Source organism: Protopterus annectens, chromosome 3.part0, assembly GCF_019279795.1.
Source record: "Protopterus annectens isolate FY-2018-M chromosome 3.part0, PAN1.0, whole genome shotgun sequence".
Classification (NCBI taxonomy): Eukaryota; Metazoa; Chordata; order Ceratodontiformes; family Protopteridae; genus Protopterus; species Protopterus annectens.
Window position 1 is genome coordinate 1,641,649,815 of NC_056731.1, and position 26,958 is coordinate 1,641,676,772.

The following is a 26,958-nucleotide window of genomic DNA, read 5'->3' on the forward strand; positions in this document are numbered from 1 at the left end:
TCAAGGACCATGCACCTTGGACCTCCCTTACCAAGAAATGCACCCCCCCCAATTTGGGAGGTGTTCCTGGTGACTGTGGGAGAACAAAGGGCAACCTTGAAAAATTTTTCCTGAATGAAGCCACGAAAGAAAATATTCCTTGCAATCTTTGGAAATCTTAACTGTGTTCATAGAATTATAGGAAGTTACTAGGCATTGGCCCAAAGGCCCTTGTAAGCCTAGCCAAGAGTTTAGCCCATATTTAGACAAGTCAGCACCCAAAGCCTCTGTCCAGCAGGGACACAGGCGGAATCTCAGGGGAATATTATCCGTTTCCCATCCAAGTTATCCAGATTGTGCTTGAAAAGGGATAATGAGGTACTCTGCTTGACATGGAGAGGAAGTCTATTCCACAGAAGGGGGAGCCTCTGGGACAAATCTGTCCCGCCAACAAGTCCTATTGATGTCAAAGACCAGACTGAGGTTGCAGGTGCGGGATACTCAAGCGGAGCTTGACTTGCGGATATGCAGCAGTCCCATCAAGGCAGGGTCTGAGATTGCTTTGTATGCCAGGAGTCACCTCTGAGGAGTCTGTATGAAACAGAGTACAGGGACAGGGCTTTTAGCTTAGAGTAGATGTTTGAGGCCCTGGATTTTTCTGGTGAGGAAACTCTGCGGTCTCTCCTGCTGCTGCATGTGCTTTGCGAGGTACATGCCAAAGGGGGCGTTGTACTCAATAATTGGTCTTCTAAGGGAAGAATGCAAGGATGTTATGACCTCCTTTTTCCTGGATGAGATACCCTTACTTATGAGGTGGGCCATGTAGAAAGCTTTTCATACAACGGAAGCAACATGGTGGTCAAAAGTCAGGCTGCTATCAGCCTTGGTGCCCAAATTCCCTCACAACTGACTGCATACTTAGGACGTTGTTACTAATGTGATAATGTGGAGACATCACTTTAACCAAAGGGGATGATGATGCATTTTTTGGCATTCAGCTTGAGGATATGTTTCTGGCACTAGTCATTTGTTTGAGTGAGACCTTCTTGGAGGACATCCACATCACTTGGGGTACTAATGACTGTACCCAGCTTACAGTCGCCTGCAAACCTGATCAGCCATAGCCCACTGGTTTTGGCCTGCACCTCACTGAAGTATATCCCGAATAACAGAGGCCCCAAAATCAATCTCTGGGGAATGCCACTTGTTATAGGTCTGCTGCTTGAGGTGGCTTCCCCTATTTTGATTAGGTGGGTTCTATCAGTGAGCCAGTTTGCTACCCATCTGGTAACATGGATTGATGACTAGGTGAGAGAGTTTATCTATTATGCCCAAGTGGGCAATAGTGTTGAAGGCTTTGGCCAGGTCAAGGTAGGCGGTTTGCACAGTCTTACCCTCATCCATGGCTTTGGTGACTGTCTCAAAGAAGTCGACCAGATTTAACAGACATGACCTCCCCTTGACAAAGCCAAACTGTGCGGGGTCGAGTGTCTGGAGGTTGCCAATGTCCCCATTAATGGAGGTCCATGATAATCCGTTCCATATGGCCTTCCAGCTCAGGCTAGTTAGGCTGATGCGTTTATAATTTCCTGGATGAGTGGAAGCTCCACCTTTATGTAAAGGGATGACAAGTGGCTGTCCTCCACTCGGCTGGGACAAAGCCGGTACTCAGGCTTTAATTGAATAGGGTGCCTAATGGTGCTGCAAGTTCATGCCTGAGTTCATTGTAGGATGCAGCCTAGGATGCTATCGGATCCCATGAGCTGTATTTTTTGCGTTTTGAGAATGGAGTGATGACCTGTTCCCTAGAGATGAGGGGAGGGGGTCAGGTACTGAGAATGTCATTTACTGATGGGGGGACAGAGGGGTGAAGTTTTTGCTGAATCTGTCAGCTATAACTACAGCATTTGTGTATGTGATGTCCTCGACCACCAGTTCTGAACAGATCTGGGTGCTTCCTTTCAGACTGCAGATATATGTAAAGAAGGCCTTATGATAGTCTAGCAGATGTGGCCAATTTGGACTTGGCTTTGAGGATTTCACTAATGCTCTTATTTGCTTGTTCAGGCTAAGGAGAGATTGCTTCTAGTTGGGCGCCTGCTCATTTTTGGTCCTGGGCAGCAATTTTTTCCATTTGTTATATAGTTTATTTATAGCATATGCCCACCAGACATGTTTATTCTTCCTTGCGGATGATGACTTTGTTCTGTCAGGTATTCCTGATTCCATGAATCTATACAAGTCCTCATACAGTATTTTGGTGCACATTTGGACATTGGTGCCAGTTCCTACAGAGGGGGAAGGAGCTGTGAAGCTGTTTATACCATCCCTCAGGAGGTTGCAATCAGCTTTGGAGAAGTTTTTTTGTTTGACCCTAGCTAGAGGGGGATCAGGGGAGATGCTGACTTCCAAAGTGACTGCTTTATGGTCGGATCTTACCAGGGAGGATGATACTACAGAGGTGATGCAGTGATTACTCATGTTGGTTAATACCAAGCCCAAGATATCATCACCTCTTGTTGGGGTATACTCGAGCTGCTCCAAGGCATTTTCATTGATAAAAATTGAGGAATCTCTAGGCATTTGCATACTGGCATGAGTATTTTTTTCCATTCTATGGTTGGGTAGTTAAAGTTGCCCAGGATCAGGGTTGAATCGAGATAGATTCGAAGAGGTCCAGATAGGTCGAGTGGGCATCTTGAGTCAAATTTGGGGGCCTGTAACTAGCTATGATTTGAATAGGCATCTTGCCAATGTTTAAGTGCACCTGGAGTGTCTACTGTCCATCATACTGTTTGAGCAGCCTGGGTGTGTGTGTGTGTCTAATATATACACTGAAACTCCACCTCCTTTGGCTTTGCTGCCCACAGTTTGGGATCTGAATGTATGACAAAATGAGTAACCAGGTAAGGATGGGGTGCTCTCCACAGCTTTGAAGCAGGTTTCTGTGACTATATAAATGCCAGCAACTTGCAGAGTTAATGATGCTTGCAATGAGTGCAGTTTCATGTTTAGACTCCTAGCGTTTAGCAGCATGACCTTTAATTTGCGTTTTATTGAAATTTTTATGTTTGTTTTATCGACCTCAGGACTTTTCCTAAAGAAAGGCACTATGGGGGAGGCAACTGCCTTTGCCAGAAGCCTGAAACCCAAGTGAGACATATGCAGGACATCTCTAGTAAAGCACTGTGGTCTGTCGATCATATCTTCCCAGGCTGTCAGGTACTGGATCCCTCTGGATTGACACCAGAAACTAAGCCAATTGTTAAAGTCAATCAAAATTCTGTTTGTATTGAGGCATCATTCTAGGTGACTGTAGAATGCTGCTTAAAGGCTAGGAACATACCCACCTACGACACATATTCAGCGAGCTCAATCATGTCTCTCTTCATATTGTCCAGGGCGGAGCGTTTCAAGTCGTTTACCCCAAGATGGACTATGACAATAACAGTACCTGTTGTTGGCAGACTTTAGTGCATGTGTGATATGGTGGATTCTGGCACCAGACAGGCAACTAACTGTGACTTTCTCCTTACCAAGCCTGGTGAGAGGCACATCTGTTTGTCTCACAATAGTCTCTCCTATGACTAATATGCTGGGTTTATGATTAGGCCTTTGTGGTTGTGAGACACAGGTGTATGGACTATGCATGGTATGTGGTGTGGAGGGTTGTGGAGCTTGCGTGTGTTTTCGCCTCTGAGGTCTCCTTTGTTTGGGTTTGCTTTTGTTGAGAACCTCCACATATGTGGGTGTGTGTTGTGCAGTTGTGGGTGTGTTTGAGGTGTAGTGATTGTGTTGATAACCTTCTTAGTGCCAGATATACTGGCTTGTGAGGGAGAGAGCATAGACTAAGTTCTTAATGTAATGGCACCTGTCACAAATTGTGTTCCTCAGTGGCCCCGTGGTAATGGCAGATAGTTGTCAATGTACATGAGGCAGTTGCTACGCCTATCTCAGGATGCCCATATCAACCAGGCTGGCAGGAGAAACTGTAGGAAATTGTCCATCCATATTTGTAAGAATCTGAGGGAGAGAAACCAGGGAGAGCTAAGGGGTAGACCTAAAGCCCAAGTGTTTAAACTAAAACTAAGAGGCTTAGAATAACATAATTTAAAAAGGCTAAAAACAAGCAATAATAAATGCAGCAGAAAAGATGCAACTGAACACTTTACAAAACAAGTAGAAGAAAAAGCAAGATGAAGTAATAGAGTAGAAGGAGGAAACACAAATACTGTAAAAGCAGCTGAATAATTTTTTTTTTGTTTGTTTTTGTTTTGTTTAAGTAGAGTGGAAAGGGAGAAAGGAGGAACAGAAGACAATTCAAGGTTAAGAAACTAAGGGGGTTGGCCTTCCCAAATGTTCTTTCTATATTGGACAGAATGAGCTAATGGGACTGGACTGGAAGGAGTGTCCCAGATCAAATTTACAGTAGGGGGCGGGCAACTGCAAAGACACCAGGTTTAAGAACAAGACAACAATAGGGAGGGACAGTGGGATACTACGTTACAGCTACTAGCTACACTACTGTAGGCAGAAAAACACTACAGAAATGTTTATCACAACAAAAAAATGGCAGTGAGACACTAAATGAAAGTTTATTGCTTAGAGGATGCTGAAGAATAGCGGACTGAACTGAAAGAGTCCATTGTAGGACACGCATATATACCTGGCTATTGGAATAAGAGTTATCGCTGCCGCTGCCATCAATCCTAATGCTTGGAGGACTAGTTTTGCTGTAGGAAAAGAAAGAGAGATAACTTTCATGACCTGAGAGTATGAACTCTTGTTAGAGGAAGCAAAGCTATTTGGTCTTCTCTAGATGAGTACCTATGAACTCCAGGGTCTGAGTGGGTGTAAAGCTGTGACTTGATGTAAACTGACTGTGATGCCCAATTGATGACACAATCAGAGCAAGTAATCCCTCATTTGAACAATGGATGCCTGGATGGGGCAGTCATGAGCCAGTCATCTAGATATGGAAATGCCCAGAATCCCAGTAGTCTCAGGTGAGCCACTAACACTACCATGAATTTGGTAAACACTCTGGGGCTGTGGTGAGGCTAAAGGGCAGTGCTCTGAACTACTAATGGCTGGCTCCTTACTGGAAATGCAGGTATCTTCTCAAGCGCCTGTTCATTTTGATGTGACAGTATGCATCTTGAAGACCTATCAAGCATATCCAGTCATCCTTTCGCGCAAGAGATACAATGGACTGAACCATGCCCATCCAGAACTTTGAGTATTTTTCATACTGGTTGAGTTTCCTCAGATCCAGAATTGGTTACAAGTCCCGTCTTCTTTGGCACTTAAAAGAAACTTGAATAAGTTTCAGATCCTTGTTGGTCTGGGGGGACAATTTTTGGATGACTTTTTTCAGCAGTTTTTCTATTTCCAAGGCTGCTGTCTACTTCTGATTGGGTGGTACATTGGGGATCTTTTTCATTTTCATTGGAGAAATCTGAAAAAAAAAATGATCAAATGCCTTTTGTTATGGACGTCCATGGCTTCTATGTGCAGAGATGTGTGCCCCCCCCCCCCCAACTGCCTCCAGAGTGTAGCAGTTGGGTAACCCTTTAGGAGAGCTGGTAGGGTCTGTTTTCAGAGAAGGTATCTCTGAAGCACTGGTTCTATGGGCCACCTCTGTTGTGACAATGGTGTCTTCCATTAGAGTTTCACCCTCTGTCCCATGAAGAACTATCTCCTCGTGATTTCTGGAAAAGCCGTTGTGACTTATGAAACCACATCTTTTTACCACCTCACCAATTCCTGGAGAAGAATAATCTCTGAGGGGCAGAAAAATGGATCCCAACAGCAGACAGGGTCTTTCCATCTTGCTCACTTCTACAGAGCGTTTCCTTAACTTTGGGGCCGAACAAAGATGATCTCTCAAAAGGAGCATTGATGAATGAAGAAGTGAAAGACTCTGCAAAATCACAGAGGTGCATCCAGGGGTGCCTCCTTACAGCAATTTTCAAACCCGCTGCCCTAGAAGTACCTTCCACTGCACGAGAGATAAATCTTATTGGATGCATTGGAGATTGACTGCAGGGTGGACAGCTCTGAAGAAACTTTCTTCTGGGCTTTTTCACAGACATGGACCCTGAAAGAGATTTGGAAAGCTCATTGGTCACATCCCTTTGTAATCTGGTGAAATGTGCCAAACAATTCAGCGACCAAAGGGAAAAGGTAGCCGAGGTATAAATGCACTTGCCAAATCTGTCCAAGGCCCTGGACTCTCTATTAGGTGGATGGATGGATGAGTTCTGTTCTGCAAGCTCTTTCAGTGGCATCCACCACCACTGTGGCATCTACAGGGACTCCCTTCCTCCAGTGGGCCCAATCTTTTGGAGTTGCTAAAAACTTGTCTGGCCTCTTAGGTATGGGTTCCATTGTATCAGGTTCCTTCCATGCTCGGCAAGAGATAATATTGATCAGCTCATCAGCTGGAGGGACAACCAAAGATGTTTCTGAGCAGCCCCGAAAGCTTCCAGAAACACAGACTCCTCTTAGGAAGAGGGTATCGGAGGAAAATCCACCTCTCTGTTTAAGAAGTTTCAGGATCTCCAAAGGAGACATCGTTAGGTGAAGATCTGGAAGACCCTTCCCCCTTCTTTGAAGTCTATGTCTTTCATGACAGATTTCGGAGGGGAATCTAGGTGCCTCCTTTTGCATGTTTGCTTCCTAGGGACCTCACCAGTGGGATGGGTCTGGCGAAGTATCGGGAGAAGGCGGGGAGTCCTGGATGAGGAATGACTGAATGCTTCTACAGCGTGGCTGTCCTTGTGGAACAGGCATGCGAGGATTAGAGCTCAAAGTCAGTGGAAGGAGAGTAGGATCTGAATGATATGGTGGCAAACAAGATCTGAGGTATAGAAGAATGGGGCATTGTGGGTAAAGGGTGGAGCTCAAGAGCTGGATCCAGGAGTCTGGTAAAAGAGGGTGAGTCAGATATGAGATCATATCAGAGACCCATCAGTTTAGGAAGAATGAAAATGGCAACATCAGATCAATCAATCTTCATCTAGAACCACTGTTGCAATACGTTTTGTGACCAAACAGAATTAGCCATAGAAAGAGATGAACCCAAATCGGCAGACTTCTCAACAGAGGTCCCAAGCTCTGGGACTTGTCTGCATCCCAGACAAAATAGACAGCCAGCAGATGCTGTCTTCTGTTCTGTTTGCCAAGTGAAGGAGAAGGTATATGCCTTCTAAAGAAAGAGAAGCCATTTGATTAAGTCACCGTGTGTTATACATAATAATGGGAAAAGTCTTCATTTTATGCAAAGTCCCATCTGCAGTTATTAGTTCACTAACTGAAGTGGGTTTTAAAGAAGCTGTGCAGGGTGAACCACCATCCTCTGGCTTTCTACCCCTATCTTCCATATCAGCTATTTACTAATATCGGACCATTACAGCACTCAGTCTTCTACAGTATTAAGTGTGTGAGAGCTAGTACTGAAAAAGTAAGCTTGCTGAAATGTCCACCATTAAGGTGAGCCTGTGGATAGTAACACTTTTTAAGCAATACCACCCTGATAAACCTACCAACTTAAACAGTCGTGCAGTGGAGTGTGTTGCTGCCTCACAGCAAGAGGTTCCCATTTGATACTCGGCTGGGCTGCCTTCTGTGCAGAGTCTGCATGTCTTCTCTTTGTTCGTGTGAGTTTCCTCTGGGTACTTCAGTTTCCTCCCATATTCCAAAGACATGCAGTTGGTCGACTGGACACTCTAAATTAGCCATAGGTGTGAGTGTGTTGTGTGGAAGAATTATTGCGGAAGAGCTAACCACCTGGCGGTGTAAACCTTGGCTCTAAATGACTGTTACTGCTGAAGTGACACCCCAAGCCCATGTGCAAACATGGAAAAAGGGGTTGAGGATGGATAATGAAAAAAGAAAAGTAAGATATGAAGGTGTTACTAACCAATGGTAGGAGTCTAAACAAGAAACTTCACTCCTGATAAGCCCTTCTCAACCTGGAGGAAACTGACATCTGTGTAGTGACTGACACATGGTTTAAAAGAGCAGACAGCACTCCAGCTGGGCAGGGATATTACATCTTCCACATATTTAGACCAGCTACTATGCAGGAGGAGAAAAAAGGTGGAGGTGGCCCAACCAACAAACATCCAGAAGAGACTCACAGCAAAGCTGTTAAAGCAACATGATGCATTCATCAGAAAAGTCCCATAACATATATTAGCTAGCTACAGAACTTCCTCTATGACAAAAGAAAGCCACAGTGCTTATCTGCAGGAACTAGAACCAATCAGTATTAAACTCAATACCATTTTCCTCGGTGATCTAAACTATCCAACTACAGACTTGAAACCCTACACCACTGCTACTGCACAAGCACAGATATTTCTGGACTCTTATCAATACAAATGCCCTGGAACAATTAGAGTACACACTACAGAGAATAATATCTTGGATCCTGTCCTTACTAATATGGTAGTATCTTCCACCATCCTTTGTGCATCTTCATCTCTTATTAGCCCTGACCATAAAGCAATCTCCTTTGAAATAAAACTGAAACCAGAGATCTCTTCCAACCAAGATACCTTTAGAAATTTCATTAAGACAAAATACCTACTTCTAAATGATACATTGGCAAGTTTCAAATCCCCACTAAATCTAGTTAACTCTACTGAATACTCAAAAATGCACACCATCACACTATACCAACATGTAAACAGCTGCACAGATACATCTATATCTCACACAAACAAGTGCAGGGCAAAACCAAGAAATAAAATTACATGATGGAACCATAATATCAAGAAGCTTTGTAATAAAAGGAAAGAAAAATTGTCCAAAAGTAAGAGTAATTGCCAGAATGTTAGAGCTTCTGTCACTGAAATTAAACTCAGGAGCTTAATAAAATTCATCAAAGCCAAGGTTGAGGATAAAATAGTCACCCAAGCCAAAGACAATCACAAAGCATTTTTAGTTAAGTTCATAATCTCAAAAGCACAATGCAACAATGTGCTGAACTGATTGTGAATGATGTTACCTACAGAGGTTGAAGATGCAACAAACTTTATGTCCAATAAATTTAGCTCTAACTGTACCTTTGCCTTCTCTCCATCTGTCCCTCAAGATATACCTGGAACTGGCTTTCCTACATCTATCATACAAGACTAAGTCCTAAAAGTGCTATCAAAAGCTAAAAACACTGCACTGATGAGTCCTAACAGTATCCATGTATGCAACTTAAACAGCATGAAGCACAATTTAGCCACACCCTTAACAACTCCGTTTAATCTCTGTCTCCATACAGGTTTTGTACCAAGCAAATAGAGAACACTTACAGTCATTCCCCTGCATAAGTGAGGACATCCCACAGACCCAGGCAATTACAGACCCATAAGTCTGACCAGCCTTTTTTGCAAAGGCATGGAAAGACTTGTAGTGGAATTAATCAAACAGGACATAGGGAACCTCCAAACATTAGACCCGTCTCACTATGGATACGTCAAGGGCAGGGTGTGGTTACTCAACCTGGTGGATTTTTTTTGAGAGGGTCACAAAAGCAATGGATGAAGGCAAAATGGTACACACTGCATACCTCGATCTAGCCAAAGGTTTTGACACAATTCCCCACTCAAGCATAATAGAAAAGCTAAATCAAATGGAAATAAACATGTCACTCGTCTGGTTGCCAACTGGCTCACAGATAGGATGTAGACAATCAAAATAGGCAGTTACCTCCACAAAGAGACCAGTCACCAATCGAGTCCCCCAGAGTTCTATGCTGGGGCCTCTCCTGTTTGGCATCTACTGCCCTAAAGTAAAAGCCAATACCAAAGGGCTGTGGCTGACTACGTTTACAGATAACTGCAAGGTAGGAGCAATCACTAAATCCCCAAATGACTTTACTAACCTGTAGGAAGGTTTGACCCAAATAACCAGTGCTAAGTCATAGACAAACTAAATTCCAAAAAAATGCATTAGTGTATCCTTTGGGAAGTCATCTACCCGAGGAAACTACCACACTGTCAATACTGCCCTAAGAATTGATTCAGTTGGTTGGGATTTGGGAACCTACGTTGATGGTGACTGCTGTAAGAACATATTTCTATATTGCACAGCTTATAAACAAATGGATTGTGCCCAGGTCTAGGGATGCCATTGTCTCACTTTACTCAGCCTTCATTATGCCAGTCATTGAATACAATGCTCTCTTTGGTCTACATATCTGTCCAGACACACGCAACAAATGGAATGCCCAGAGAGACATCTTACTAAATGATACAAAGCCTATACAAAATTTCCTACAGGGACTGACTCAAAGCCCTGTCACTATACTCAGTATCCTACAGACTGCTAAGAGATGACCTGTGTCTGGCACACAAGGCATCCTCTGACTCATTACTGATGGATTTACTACATATCAATAAGTCAAACAGCATCAGAAAAATTCAGTCTGTGGATCTAAACTTCTGTAACATCAACAGAACAGTTTGGAGGAACGGGTATATCTCACAGAGGATAATGCTGCTGTGGAACAGGCTCCTCATCCATGTAAAACAAAGTTTGTCCCTGTCCATACTTGAGCGCAAATTGGATCTATGGATGGGAAACAGAAAATGTACCCCAGGACTCTCCCCTGTACTACTAATGGACAGAGGCAGCTCCTTAACACTTTATCCGATGCATGGATGCTCCAATTATTTATGGCATAATTCCAGTTAGTCTTATTAGGGATAACATATAATTAATGACCATGAGATGGGTAAGGCCAAACTACCAAATGAGATAGTTTTTTTCCAGCACAAAAAAGGAAACTGGCTAGGCTTAAAATGGCCCACAAGGGCAGCTAGCCTGGTACTTACTTATGAACGTATGAGATAGACGTACTACAATCTTATGATGGAATAATAAAGTAGCATGCATGACCAATGGGAGGATTCCCAAAGCAATATCTGTCCCAGACTGTGAATGGTTTTAGAGGTATTTCCCTCAAAGGCAAATTTTTAGAAAATACCTTGCAAAACTGTAGTCTCAAATGTTGATCTGCTTCAAGATTGTATAACCATCTTAGTGTGCTGAGAAAAGGTATAGATGGGAGGATCAAGTGGCTGCTTCACAATGGTCTGAACACAAACGTCCTTGAAGAAGGCTGCTGGTGTGGAGGCTGCACTGGCAGAAATTACCTGTACCTGGCAAAGTAATTTTTTTTCATGCTCTTCATAACAAGAGTATGAAATCTGTCAATTATCTAGAAAGTTTGCCTTATCACTGATTTGTCTTGTTAACTTACTGCAAATGGGACACAGAGTTGCTCTGTCTTTCTGCTTGAGGATCTCAGTAAGGTGTAAAATCTTTTGAAGGGCACATAAGCCACTGGAAAAGAAAACAGGTAGCTTCAGAGTCTAAGGGAAAACTCCAAATCTAAATTAACTATGACACATGGACTAATTCTTAGACTGAATCCCATCTGTGTGGTACACTGCCATGATTCTTTGCATGTAAGAGCTATCATACATCCTCCAAGCAAATGTAATGACCACAAATAAGGCTACTGTCTAGGATAGAGATTTCAATGAAGAGAAGCTGTTTCAGACAGTACCAAGGTTAGTTACTCCAGAATGAATATCAGGTCCCAACATGCAGGGGATAACTATCCTGAGGAGACAACTACTCCACTATAAATGACTGGCCAAAACTAAAAGCATGCACATACCTCCTGACATGACAGACATGCTCTCTGAATGGAAAGTAGGCAGCACTGCTGCAAGCAGATCTAACATGCATGAAACATGGTAAAGTGGGATCCTGGGAGACTTCTAGTTTGGTAAAAAATAATTTCTCCACTTCAACAGGTACATCTCCTTGCATTTGATTTTCTGGCCTCCTTCATAATCTTGAAAATGTCCCCCGATAACAGGTACAAGACAGGAATGAGTGTCAGATCATCCAGGCTTGTCTGTCTGAGGCCCTGTAGGTTCAGAGGTACCAGAATGTGGACTTCTGCATAAGCAACTCTATGGTCAGCAGCAGGCTAAAAGACAGTTTTTGTTCATCCTTTCTACCACTGAGGAAATCCAGTACTATCTGAGCCAGTGGAGAATCATTCTACTTCTCGTCATACTCACCTCTTCTAACAGCTAAAGTAAAAGACGAACTGAGGAGTATGCATAAAGGAACATGAGGTTACAGGAAAGAAGCTGTCCACGGTCTATGTACTCATGCACGAACTATGCACTCATGCCCAGAAGTGTTGAATAGATCGAGGGAAATTGGCAATTTTATATGGAAGCAAAAAATCCACACCTGGCATCTCTCTCTTTTCTTTTTTTTTACTAGGCTAAGAAAGGTAGCTCTGTTTAGATGCCACTCATCACTGCTAGTCAAAGCTCTGCTCATAGTATCCACTTCCCGGTTGATGTGTATGGGAATGTAGGTCACCCTGAGGCTCATGTGGGACCATGACATTGCTTCCCCAAGCTTACACTGCCAGTCTGCAGCAAGGGAGTGAATGGGTGCCTAACTTATTAAATAACATATCCCCATGGTGTTGTCTGTGGTGAGGAACAGAATGCCCAAATTCTATACTGGTTAAAATGCCTTGAGGGCAAATAATGGTCAACATCTCCTTTACGTTGAGGTGGAGCTTTCTCTGTGGTGCATTCCATCAGTTCTGGACCTTGAAGTTACCTGAATATTAGCTCTCCAAATTTTGCCGATGCAGCCATTCTAAAACTTTGGTTGTGTATAGGTGGAGACACCTGCAGTCCCACCATGAGACCCATCAGGTGAACAACGTCTGAATCCCTGGAATGACTGGTATCCCTTTGTCTAATGGACTGTAAGGAAGGAAGAGTGATGCACAGTGAAACGCTTAGCTGAACCACCACCACCCGGTCCAAAGCAGCATAAACTTCATAAGAGTGAAAATTGCGTTCAGTACTTGCTTAACATGAATATCTTTGCTAATGTTTGTGGGAGATTAGTGCAAACATTTATGTCAAAAAAGGGTTACTATGGTAAACAACTCTGGTATAAGTATGTGACGTTGGTGAGACAAAAAAGAAGTAGGGGGCATAGGGGGACTTGCTTGCTCCCCTACAAAAAATGCTTTTTTGTGATATTTGTTCAAACTGCCATTTCCCACATTTGATGACTATTTTTCCAATGTTGCTCAGATTGACAAATTACTATAAATTCTCAGATATACGTTAGTAGCTGATATATTTCACAAAAGGGGTATGTCACACCAAAAGTAGTGGGGTTTACAGCAGAAAAAGCTGTTTATAAACCTTTATTGTTCGGATGGGCAATGATTCAAGAAGTGAAATTTATACAACAAGGTATTAAAAAATCAGGACACTCCTTAATCAGAGACATACCTTTGTAATGGCACAGTAAGAAACACAGGCAGGGATTGTGTCAATTTGCAAATGCTAAACACAAAACCTATCAGCAAACAAAATTGTTTGTTCTTTGTGAGACTTGTACAGAAACAGAGGTCAGTATGGTTACCCAGCCAAAAAATGTAAATGAAAATTACAAATACACTGTTAAGCAACTTGTGCTTCTACCATCAAGCGTTTAACTTTTTTTTTTCACTTTTTATAGTGCAGTAGTTACCTCCACTAGCCAAAAGGTTCTCCTGAACTTTATCTTTGCTGTCCTCCAACACATCAGCCATGTACTGAGCCACCTTCTTTACGACTCTGAAAAAAGCCAGATAATTTGGTGTTAAATGCTCTTCTAAGAACAGTGAGTTAAAGTGATTTGCTGACGTCTGTATGTACATCACATTATTTGATGAGTCAAGTGCTGTGATGTATTTTCCAGTTTGGCTGTCCTTATGTTTTGGGGCAATTTTTTTAATAAAATGCTTTGCAAATTTTGTGTTAAACCACAGCCTAAACAACTATATTCCGTGCTGACTTCACTTTAGGTAACATGTAGTGCGTCTATAAACTTTAATTTTCACGCATGTGTCATAGTGCACCAATTAAAGTCTATGGATGCAAAAGGCATTTTTCTTACACTGATGTCACCAAGGTTAGAATTTGCTCTTTTTACTCAGTGGCATCAGTGTAAGGATAAGTACAGTTTTGTACCTACCATAAATGTAGATGTTCGAGTGTACACCCTGCTGCAGTCATCACACTTGGGTTATCCTGTCGTCAGGTGGTTCCCGCAGTCGGACGGAATTCCAAAGTCTTGGTCCGGCGTTGGTTGCTGTCGCTTCTTCCCTGACGTCAGTGTGCCAGTGGTATATATAATGCATCTGACGCCATTTTCTTCAGTTTTTCTTGCCCCAGATGTCAGGTGCCCCCAAAAAGGTGGTCAGTAATTAGTACCAAATTAAGTAATTTTTGCACAAACACAAAATCCCTCCAGCTATAAGCAAATACATCAGGAAGGTATTGTAGAGATTTAGCCAGTTAGATCAGAGGGAGGGTAACCTGGACTGCAGCAGGGTGTACACTCGAACATCTACATTTATGGTAGGTACAAAACTGTACTATGTTCATCATGTTACCCTGCTGCAGTCATCACACTTGGGTAGAATCCCAAAGCTAAGGATGGGTGGAGGAGTTATAGAGGGTTAGAGGAGGCTAGAAGGCCCTGCAGAACTGCAGTGGCAAAGCCAGCTCTAGTCTTAGAGTAAAGTGGTAAGTGATAGTGTTTGGTAAAGGTGTGTACTGAACTCCAAGTTGCAGCTTCCAAAATCCCCTTGGTTGGAACCCTCCTGAGGAAGGCTGTAGATGTAGCTGTTGCCCTGGTAGAGTGGGGCCTAATGGTAGCAGGAACTGGTTTTCCATGATGGGTATAGCAAAAACTAATGCAATGTCCTATCCATTTGGAAATGGTTTGTTTTGATATAGCCTTCCCTTGTGAAGCTGTAGCATAGGATACAAAGAGCTGGTCAAATTTTCTGAAAGCCTTAGTTTTATCCAAGTAGTAACGAAGATGCCTGTGAATGTCCAAGGAATGCAGGAGTCTTTCTCCTTTGTTCTGTGGATTTGGGAAGAAGGTGGGTAAGTGGATGGTTTGATTTAAAGCCACACTGGAAACCACCTTAGGCATGAAGGAAGGATTAGTTCATAGAGAAACTCTGTCTTGATGGAAAATGAGGAAAGGTTCCACTGCCATTAGTGCCTGCAGCTCTGAGACTCTTCTAGCTAAAGTTATTGCTAGCAGCAGGGCGGTCTTCCATGATAGAAACTGTAGATCTGCAGAGAAAGCTGGTTCAAAGGGAAGTAGCGTAAGTTTTTCCAGAACAAAATTGAGGTCTCATGTTGGTGTAGGTGCTCTCCTGGGGGGCCTAATGTTTTTTGTCCCTTTGGGGAACTGCCTTAGAAGTGGATGCAAAAATAAGGGTGGATCCGTGTTGTAGTGGGCTGAAATAGCCGATGCAAGGATTTTAATGGAAGAAAAAGAAAGTCCTTTGTGCAACATCTCAGTTAAATACTGTAGAATCTGAGGCATGTGAGGCTGAAGTGTGCTTTGGCCTTTGGCTTGGTTCCAGGCGCAAAACATTTCCATTTGTCCGAATAGGCCTTCCTGGTGCTGGGCCTCCTAGCTTCCAGAATAACATCCATAACTGCTTGGGAAAGAGGAGCTGGCTGGATGCTTAGGTGATTTGCCATGCAGCCAGATTTAAAGTTTTGAGCTGGCTGTGAAGAATCTGATTGTTTTGCTGTGTGAGCAAATGGGCAATTTGTGGTAAAATCCAAGGAGGGCCCTGGTCCCTATTCCTCAACAGTGGGTACCAGTGCTGGCGTGGCCAGTCTGGGGCTATGAGTATCAGTCATAGTCTCTCCTTTCTGACTTTCAGAAGCACCTTTGTGAGGAGAGGCAATGGAGGGAAGGCATATACTGTCAGGTTTTTCCAACTGAATGAGAGTGCGTCCACTTTCCAAGCTTGATAGGTTCATAGGTTCATACTAGGCTATCTGCCCGAGGGCATTTACAAGCCTAGCCCATCGTTTTGTGGCTTACGCCACCCCTTTAGTATGGGGAACTATACCCATTATTTTGCTGTGCCTCTGTCGAGCAGTGACACTGAGGTAATCCCTGGGGTATATCTGCGATCTCCCATCCATTGGTCAAGATTTCTCTTGAACAAGGCAAGCGAGGTGCTCTGCCTCACATATACCGGGATTTTGTTCCACAGCATAGGGAGTCTTTGGGTGATGAATCTATCCCTCCAGCACGTCCTATTAATAGCCGTGTCGAGGTTTAAGTCTCCCGCCCTTGTGGCTCTGATGGATCTAGATTTTTTGAGGTGAAGCATATTCATCAAATCTGGGTTTGACATGGCCTTGTATGTTAGGCAAAGCTCACCTCTGAGCAAGCGATGGCGACTGAATAGAGCTGGAGTTCTTTCAGTCGGGCAGCATAGGACAGATTTTGAGACCCTTTATCCTTTTGGTGAGGAACTTTTGTGGCCTCTCCAGCTGCTGCAAGTGTCGGGTCAGATACATTCTGAATGGGGCATTGTACTCAATCATTGGTCTGATGAGTGATGAGTAGAGGGAGACAATGACCTCCCTTGATCTAGATGAGAATCCCTTCATGATAAGGTGGGCAATGTAGAAGGTCTTCCTAACTACTTTAGCTACATGGGTGTCGAATGACAGACTACTATCAACCTGGGTCCCCAGATCCCTGATAACTTCTTCTGTGCTCAGTGGATTGCCACCTATTTGGTAGCTATATGACTATGCATTTTGGCATTTAACTTTAGGCCATGGCTCTGGCACCAGTTATCCGCTTCTGTGAGACCCTTCTGAAGGATATCTGTGTCAGATGTGTTTTCTACTATGGCCCAGTTTGCAGTCATCTGCAAACTTTGTCAGCCATAACCCTCCTGTGTTTGCTTGTACTTGAGAAGTAGATGCCAAACAAGAGTGGGCCCAGGACTGAGCCCTGTGGGACACCACTTGTGACAGGCTTTGAGTCTGACATGGTGCCAGCAACGCTGACCCTGTGGGTTCTGTCACTCAGCCAGTTTGCAACCCATCTTGGGAGGTATGGGTTAATATTTAAGCTGATGAGTTTTCAATGATACCCGAGTGGGGTATTGTATCAAGGCCTTCGCCAGATCGAGGTAGGCTGTATGGACTGCCTTTCCTCATCAATGGCTTTGGTGACAGTTTAAAAGTCAACCAAGTTTAAAAGGCATGATCTGCCTTTGACAAAGCCAAACTGGGTTGGATCCAAAGTCTGCAAATTCCTATGTCTTTATTTATGAGGTCCATTATGATCCTCTCCAAGGCTTTGCAGATAAGGCTTGTCAAGCTAATGGGCCAGTAATTTCCAGGGTCGGTGGAGGCACCGCCTTTGTGAAGTGGGACCACAGTTGCAGTGCGCCACTCCTGGAGTTATCCAGAGGTAAGACTTTGATTAAACAGCTGTCCTAGCTGTGGGTTTAATTCCTCATTGAGTTCGTGGAGCACACAGCCGGGGACACCATCAGGTCCCATGGATGCTGTGTTTTTGCTGAGCAGTTCTCACTTGGGCGTTGGAGATGTTTGGGGGCTGCAATCATTTGGTATAGATATCTCTCCTTTTGGGGAGAAGTTTGCACTGAACCTGTCAGCCAGTATGTTGGCAATGTCCGTAGGATCAGTAATCTTCACATCATTTTGAACTAGTTCTGAGCATATCTGGGAGTTTCCTCCCAGGTTTCTAACATAGCTAAAGAAGGCCTTATGATTGTCTTTTGAGTCTTTAGCTATTTTTCTCTCAAAATTTGCTTTAGATGATTTTATGAGAGCTCTTAGTTTTACTTATAGTGATCAAGGGTGTCTTACCTTTTAAGGATTTTGCTCTATCTTGTAGTAGCTTCCTCCTTTTGTTGTAGAGTTTGTTTATGGCTGGGGTCCACCAGACTGGACGCTTGCCTTTGGTACAAAGAGTCTTTGTTTTGCTTGGGATTGCCTTATCCATGCAGTCCTGCAGGTGCTGGTAGAAGGCATTTGTAAGTGAATGTACTGTTTTAAAGGAGACCACACTAGTCTTTAGAAGTGTGAAGTTGGCTTTCGAGAAGTTCTTTACTGTGGTCTTTTTATTTCAGGTGGGGTGGGATGAGGACCTCCAGCGAGATTAGTTTGTGATCTGATCTCACCAGCGGTACACTTCTGGTGTTGAACATTGTGCTCCCATGTTCGTGATGATGAGGTCAAGTATGTTATCTCCTCTTGTGGGGATGGTAACTAGTTGTTCCATGGCATTTGAGTTTATGAATTCCAGGAACTTTTGGGCTAGGGTGTTTGGGCTTGAGTAGTGTTCCCAGTCTATATTAGGGTAATTGAAGTCACCTAGTATGATGGTGTTTGGTGATACATTTATCCCTCTAGTGTTTTCAGGAAGGCCATGTGAGGTTCCTGAGTTTGTGAGGGTGGCCTGTAACATGCTACAATTTGCAGAGCAGTCTTGCCTATGGTTAATTGCACCTGGATGGTCTCCGATGCATCGCGTTGCTACCAGTCTTGAGGTGTGGGTGTCCTTGATGAATATGGATACCCCCTCCTTTCTTGGTATTGTCCGGATTTTGGGGCGGGTAAAACCTGATAGTGCTGGGGTGCTCTCAGGAGCCTTGAACCAGGTTTCTGTCACAGCACAGACATCGATGTTCTCCATACTGAGAAGTGCCTCGTTTGAGATTCAGACTTCTGGCATTGAGCAGCATTACCCTTAGTTTTTTCCTTTTTGTGTTCTAGGGTGGTAGGTTTAGCATTTCAGCGTTGCCTACGGAAGCCACTCTGGGCGTGGCACGAGCCTTTGCCAATATCCGAATCCCAGGGTGACAGGTGCAAGCCATTTGTCCAGCATGTCATCCCAGGCAGACAGACACTGGATCCCCTTTGAATGACACCAGTGTTTAAGCCAATTGTTAAAGCTGATCATCTTATCTCTGTATTGTGGCATCATTCTTGGTGAAGGTAGGATACTGCTCAAGGTCAGAGTCATACCTGCCTGGGCTACATAATCAGAGAGCTCCTCAATGTCTCTTTCATGTAGTTACCTGCTGTTGAGAGACCTGAGGGCAGCTTACTGTGACCTTCTCCTTACTCAGTCTGGTGAGCGGGATGTCAGTGTGTCTGACTATGGAGTCACCAATGACTAGTGTGTCTGGCATTTTGTTTGGCCTTAAGGGCTGTGACTGTTTGACACTCTGACTGTGAGGTCTATGTGTTGCAGGTGATGTGTTCTGAGGTGGTGGTTGTTTGGGTGTCTGCTTTGGTGGCCTCTGCTGTTTTGGTAGATGTCTTTGTGTGTTTATGTGTATGACTTGAGGTTGTGATGGTACTATGTGAGACTGGGTCTATAGTGTGTGTGGTAACCTTCTCCTCCTGACTGGTCTTGCCAGTCCTATGTTGAGAGAGCTCAGCCTCCAGTTTGGCTGTATAGTTGCATCTCTCGCATGTATTTGTGTTTTGTGGGAGGAGGAGAGGGTTGTCTGTGTACATGAGGCAATTGTAACATTGCCTCAATATTTTCACCAGCTGAGCAGGAGAGGACACTAGTAACTGATCCCTCGACATGCTAGAAGGAATAGACAAAAACTTTAAAGAAGATTCGGTGACCGAGAAATGGGGTTTGCCTTTTGGGGTACTATCTATGACAAGAGCACGTATCAAGGTAATAAGTACTGTAGGAGCAAGTGCTAGGTTTAACAGATAGAGAATAGTCTACTTGGAGTCAAGTAGAGATGATCTTTTTAGTTATAGAATATGCTGATTAGATCAGTAGTATAGTTCGAGGAAGGTAGTTTTAAGGGAAAATTTGAAGAGTGGAATTTAGGTAGCCCTAATAGTTTTAATCTCAGCTAACCGCCGCCCTGCCCTAGTGCGGTACGTAGTAGCTCTAAACCAACAAGCAGCAGCGTTTTTTTTAATATCAGGGGCTGAAAGAAGCTAGGAACTGGCCCAAAGACCAATAAACTACAAGTTGCTGGCTGAAACCTCACAAAACTGGACCAACAGGCAGCTCAATGCTTCCCACTCCCACTGGTAAGCAAGGGAACTTCCTCTCTTCCAAATTAGGTAAAGAATCAGTAACAGGAACTGCAAACAAAGCCCAGGGATCAGCAAGCTCTGAAACTGGACTATTCTAGCTTTTTTTCAGAAAACAAGCAGAAACAGATACAGTAAACACTTATAAATGCTATAAATCGGCTATCACAGCCTACACAAACAATTTGCAACAGTTACAGATTTTAAAAGTAACAAACTGAGAAACAAGTGTAAAAACAGAATAAATGCAGAAAAACAATAACACTGTATCAGCAAGCAGGCGAAATACAGTTTCTAGATAAATAGAAGTGGAAAGCCACAAAAATTATACTTAAATCAGGTAAAGTCGCTTTTGTAGCTCTCTGAAGCTTGGATTACTCTGCTGGCCACCACGAGGATCTGTGCTGATTATATCAGGGGGCTGAAAGAAGCTAGGAACTGGCCCAAAACGACCAATAAACTACAAGTTGCTGGCTGAAACCTCACAAAACTGGACCAACAGGCAGCTCAATGCTTTCTCTTCCAAATTAGGTAAAGAATCAGTAACAGGAACTGCAAACAAAGCCCAGGGATCAGCAAGCTCTGAAACTGGACTATTCTAGCTTAGTTTTTTTTTTTTTTTCAGAAAACAAGCAGAAACATATATGGTGATGGTGATGGTGAAGTGTCCTTGTACAAAATTTTTTTAGTTGATAGTTTTGAGGGCTGGCAAACAGGTCTATGCCTGGAAGGCCCCATTTCTGAGTTATCATTGCAAATACTTGTGGATCCAGTTTCCACTCGTGGGGATCCATGAGGTTTCTGCTGAGGTCATTGCCAATGTGTTTTTTCCTGGCAGGAATTGAGCTTGTAACTGAACTTGGTAAGCCAGAGCCGTGTTCCACAAGGTCATTGCTTGCCTGCATAGAGGGTAGGAGTGTGTACCCCCTTGTTTGTTTATGTACCACATTACTGTGGTGTTGTCCGTCCTTATTGTAAGTTGTCCTGGATGTAATATATTCTTGAAGGCTGTCAGAGCATTCTGTACAGCTAGCATCTCTTTTTGATTGATGTGCAGATTCCTTTGCTCTTCAGTCCATATGCCTTGAATGCACTGTCCTGCCACGTGTGCCCTCCAGGCGTAGTCCGATGCATTTGTTGTCATAGTTTGCCTGGGTGGGGGCAAGGTAAAAGGCTGACCCTTGTTGAGGTGACATGCCTGTGACCACCATAGAAACTCCTGCTGTAGGCAGGGAATGAGAGATATCATTGTGTTCAAGCTGTGGTTGTGTTGAGACCATACACTTTTTAGGTACCACTGTAATTTCCTCATATGCAGCTTTGCAAATGGTATTAATAGTATGCAAGATGCCATGAAGCCCAAGGCCTGCAGAATTTTACTTGCAGGTAGTTGGGTCTTTGTTGCCATTGTTTTGAAATATTGAGTCAGTTGTAGTTGTTTGTCTGGTGTCAGATAAGCCTTCCGGGCCGTTGTATTCAAGGTGGCACCCAGGAATGTCATATTTTGTGAGGGTACTAGTTTTGATTTCTTTTCGTTTACTGTGTGCCCCAGGCAACTTAGAAGATGTTTTACAAAAGCCAGATGTTGTAAGAGGATGTCCTTGCTTTCTGCTTGGATGAGGCAGTCGTCCAGGTATGGGTATATTTGAATTCCTCTTTGTCTGCAGTATGCAATTACTGGTGCCAGGCATTTTGTGAAGACCCTGGGTGCAGTAGATAAGCCAAAGGGCAGTGCATAGAATTGGTAATGGGTTGAACCTGCAATGAAACGGAGGTATCTTCTGCAACTTTGTCTGATAGGGACATGCAGGTATGCCTCCTTGAGGTCCAACATTACTAGCCATGCTTTTTTGCTCAACATGGGAAGAAGCTGCTGTAGTGTTAGCATCTTGAATTTGGGTACTTGTAAGAAGGTGTTTAGAATTGAAAGGTCCAGAATTGTCTCCAGGCATTGTCCTTTCTGGGAACTAGAAAGAGTCTTGAGTAAAATCCTTGGCCTTGCTCTCGAGTAGGTACCAGTTGAATGGCTTTCATGTTCATGAGAGTTGTAATTTGTTTTTGTGCCTCTGCCCATTGATTTTGTGGCAGGTTTGGCATTCCTCTTTTCATTGGCAAGGTGTGAAAATGGAATCTGTATCCTCGTGAAATTATGTCTAGGACCCATTTGTCCTTTGTGACAATGTCCCATTGTCTGAAAAAACTGCGAGTTTTCCTCCCAAGGGGGCTGCCAAGAGAGTGTTGCTTGGCCAGATGAGGTGCAAGTCATTGAGTTTGCCTTCTGGTAGCTTGGGACCTGTCTTCTCCTCCCTTCTGTGTTGCAGTGCCCCATTGTTGAGGTTTGTACTGGGCTTGTGGTTGTCCTCTGCCTCTTGGACGTCTGTATTTACCCCTCTGTGGTCTGTCAGTAGCTGGAAAGGACCAATTTTTTGTTGGTCAATTTCTGCTGAAGCGAGGGAGATGTACCTGTAGAAAATCTTTGACTGTCTGCATAGATTTTGCCTTATCCTCCATTTTCTTTAAGACTTCTTCTGCTTTAACTCCAAAACGAACATCCTGCTGTAAGGGAGCATCTAGAAGTTTTGCTTTAACATGATCAGGCAGAGTTTGTTCCTTTAACCAAGCATGCCTACGTATAACAGACCCAGTGACAGCTGCTCTGCAGGAAGCCTCCAAAGAATCAAACCCACACTGTAAAGTATGTTTGCCCACCTGTTCAGTTGCATGCAACAGATCCTGCATTTCTTTCAATTCAGACTGTTGAGGGAGTGTGCTCATTTTTTGTTTTAACTGAGACATTAGAAATTGTTGATATTTTAGTATGTGCAATTGGCAATTTAGTGCCCTCATAGCTAGAGTGGCTGAGGTGTAAACCTTTTTCCCCCACCTGTCTAGTGCTCTGGAGTCCCTTTCAGAGGGTACAGGATTTTTTGCCATAGAAGCCTTAGCCCCTTTAGGACCCTGGGAGATCGTCTCTGGATCAGCAACAGGGCTTTTATAAAGGAATTTGTGGGAATCAGGTACTCTATAGTATCTGTCAGGTTTGGCTGGAGCAGGAGGCAGAGAATCTGGGTTCAAACTGGATTCTAAGTAAACATCATCCACAATGTCTAAAACTGGGTGGATGGCAAGTGGTCTGTGCTGGGGGAGTAAAAGTAACTCTCCGAGTCTTTTCTTTGAGTCATAGTAGTCCTGACCTTCCCAGTGAAAATGTTCCCTCATAGTGTGTAAAGTTTCCCCAAAGGAGTAGTCTTCAGGAGGAGAAGCTGAGGGAATAGAATCCTCAGCATCAGAATCTTCATAAGGAGAGAAGGAGTAATCTTGGTCCTCAGAGGAGCCTGAGGAAATAGACACTTGTTCAGAGGGGGCATAATCTTCCTCTTGTCTAGGCCTTTTGTCGGATGGGGGTTGGGAACCCCTGATTAAAGAGATCAAATCTTCAGCCATTTTGAGCATCTGTTTCTTAAGCATGGGGCCTTGAACTGGAGACTGAAGTGCAGTCTTTTTAGGTTTAATAGGAGTCTTAGTCTTAGGATACGTTTTTATGGTGAGCGTAGTCGGTCTGAAGACGCCTTCAGAAACCGAAGGTGTTTCTGCAGCACCGACATCTTTTTCAGCAGTGTCGTCTGTAGGGGCTAAACAAAACGGCTGCTTCGGCCTAATACTCTCCACCAAAAGCTCAGAAGCGGTCTCGGGTTCCAGATCTGCGGTAGTCAGGGGCTGCATCGGAGCCTCACTGAAGACTGGTGAACCGGAGACCGGACCAGCTGGGGCCTCGGAGTCTGGCTTGGGTCTAGGCTGCCTGTCCTTACCCTTGCGTTTTATGTGCATGCCGGTAGTCTGTTGCTCTGATGGCATAGTGTAGTTAAATTTTAATTATTGTTGCTGTGATACTGTGTGTCTTCGTGCTTTTGGACTTGTAATAAAACTGGTACGATTCCACCGGAATTTCCTATCTGCACTTTTTGTTCTTACTGGTTGGTTTTTGTGCAGAAGTTTGCAGTATTTCGTTTTTTTATCTAGTTAAATTTTCTACTGAAGTAGTGTTGTGCGAAATCAAAGCGTCTTTTTATAGTACACTTATTAAACCTAACACAAAAACGACAACCAGTGACGTCGTGGTCTGGGCCTAGGCAAGGTATGCAGTAAGAATGAAAATCCTTATGAGGTATTTGCTTCCCACAAGAAATACAATTGTTAACTTTTTCTGACATTGGTCTGAGGCAAGAAAAATTTCCCCAATGGGGTACTTAGCTTTATTGAAGACTTTGGATCTGAAATTCGACTTTGAAAATCTCAGGAGTCAGCCGACCGGCACTTGTGAACTGCTTCTGCTTCGGGCACCGCGTGGCAAGAAAGACTGAAGAAAATGGCGTTGGATGCATTATATATACCCCTGCCGCACTGACGTCAGGGAAGAAGTGACAGCAACTGACGCCGGACCAAGACTTTGGAATTCCGGCCGACTGCGGGACCGCCTGACGACAGGATAACCCAAGTGTGATGACTGCAGCAGGGTAACACGATGAACATATGCAGATTTTAAAACTGTTTTCCCAAAGAAGAGGAGGCTGGAAATGCTTGCCAACGGGCAGAAATATGCTCATCACATATGCCTTGGTGTACAGGTAAGTAATAAATCATCAGCAAATCACTTCAAAGAATGGTAAATCTAGTAGCCAATGATGCAACAAAACCTAGCTGCACTATCCATCCCAGAGCATTTGAAAAAATATGCAATGTCCACATAGTCTTCAAAAGAAAAAAAAAATTGTCTAGAAATATAAACAGCTATCACTCTTGAGAATATTGCATATAAGAAGCAAAGTTGCAACTAAATGCAACATTGCCTGGCTACTGTATGCATAACATTGATTTTTCAGTTAGCTGTCTAAACATACTTCCTTCATTTAGTGATAACAATTAGGCATACAGTTGTTGACAAAAAGGAGTGGACCCAGTCTGTCACCGAGTTTAAGTTGTCATAAGACAGACCGTCACCAACTATCAAGCTAACAAGCCAAGATTCCACAACTCATCTTTAAGAGATCAAGTTCTAATTTTTTTTTTTAAATGGGGAGGGGGTGGAAGCCTGAAGGCCTGTAAACCTTAGTACTTATATCTATCACCTCCAAGATTATATTATCATGCAGAAAGGGGAACAGGCTTATACACAGGACTACTTTCTATCAGTGATACTAGATCACTGGTTGGTTCTGAACACGTCTACCGGTTTGTCGAGTAGAGCACTCAGCAAAAGAGCAATGACATTATAAATCTTATTTTTTTATTAACTACAAAACATAATTTGCTATCTGACTTCAAGGGACAACGAAGATGAGAAGTGTAGTAATTAAAATATTAATAACATACAGGCAGTATGCGAATATACACAGTCATGCACTAAAATGAATGCCTGCATCAAAGAAGAAAATAAGTAATTTTTTCAACTATGCTACCCCACTCAATGGATAATGACTCTATAGCTCATTAGCTTTGTGGGACACGTGAGGGTGAAACAGAGGAAGACAGGAACAAGTAATCATTTTTTTTTTTTTGGGGGGGGGGGTCAGTCTTGACTGGCAAGTTTTCCTTTGACTTGTTTTGTTTGTAGCAGTATAACATATTGCTGCAAAGACCAGTTCGAAGGGCATGCTGCCAGAGTTATCATTCTAATCACATTGATTCTACTTAACTGTGTGCATGTTTTATATCCTCCAATCACCTGTATGCCCTGAATTTTCTCTCCCTTTTTCCAACTTACTTTGCATCATATCACTTAATAATTACTATACATATACTTCCAGATATTTGCAGTATTCCCTCTCCTGAATGTGCCCCACTCGTCCCTTTCCTTTACTCTCTCCTATCCTGATCACCACTGTCTTTCAAACCTTGCAAAAACTGCCATTACTTACTCTATGGCCATTTCAACATTCTCTGACAAACATGCAGTCATTTGTGTACATTACAAAACTTGACTGTACACCTGTTATTGCTTCCAGATGAGCGAACATTTTCCTTGCTTCATTTGCCACCTCTTCTATTACTAGCATAAAGACCCCTGGGGAGAAAGGGCACCCCTGTCCAGTCTTCTCTACTTTTATTGCCTTAGAAACACCTCCAATTACCATTACTTCTTCTGCTGATTCACTGTAATTGCCTTTATTAGTCCTATAACATTTTCTGCCATGTCTTTCTTCTAGTATCTCCCTGAATTCCTATCTGTGTTGAAGGCCTTCTGCAAGTCAAAAGGATCATCTCCGCTTGTATTTCTTTTGTTCTTCATTGTCCATAAACACACTTAGGGGTCCACCAATTACATTTCTTCCCTTCTTCCTTTCACAAAACCATTTTGCTCCTCCACAGTATTATTTTCAGCAGAATCGTATCCAATCTGCTTGCCATCACCTTGAGGCCTGTGTTTTAAAGAAATTGGTCCGTAATCCCCTTCTTCCATCATCACAGCCCTGGTTCTTTTCATAGTGACTTTTATTTGTTTCCCGTTTCATTTATCTTTTCATACTGCCACTTCAAAATGAATGATATTGTCTATCCACCCCTCTTGTAGAACTCTACCAGGTGTCATCTGGGCCACCTACATTTCTTTCACTGCCATGAGTCCCTGTCTGGGTCAACTCCATCACGGTTTTTGTATTGTTTGTTTTACTTTCTGTACTTCTTCCGCTTGGTACCCGTCTCCTCTGTCTGTCCATAACCACACAACAGGCTTACTTTCTTCTCCTGTTCCTGGTATATTTGCTGGCATTATTCCTAAAGGCTTCTCTTACACAGCTGATCCTCTGTCACCTCTCCCATTTTCCCCTAATGCTTGGTACTGCTCTCTCTCGTCTTTTCCCTTTTTATACTTCCTTGCTAGATGTTTCCTCTGTTCCTCTCCATTCATCCACTAGTAGCCCCTTCTAGTACCATTGCTCTACTTTCACTGCAGTTATCATCTTTTCTTCTACTTCAGGTTTTATTATAACTTCTT

At 43.3% G+C, this 26,958-nt stretch overlaps 1 protein-coding gene across 1 annotated transcript in view; it reads right to left on the bottom strand.

Moving 5' to 3' along the window:
* ATP6V1C1 (ATPase H+ transporting V1 subunit C1) overlaps positions 1 to 26,958 on the bottom strand; it is a 1,077,102-nt gene that overhangs the window by 580,397 nt on the left and 469,747 nt on the right. Inside the window, exon 4 of the mRNA XM_044065676.1 lies at positions 13,576 to 13,661. Coding sequence (XP_043921611.1) covers positions 13,576 to 13,661 — 86 coding nt within the window. The remainder of the gene's footprint in view (positions 1 to 13,575; positions 13,662 to 26,958) is intronic.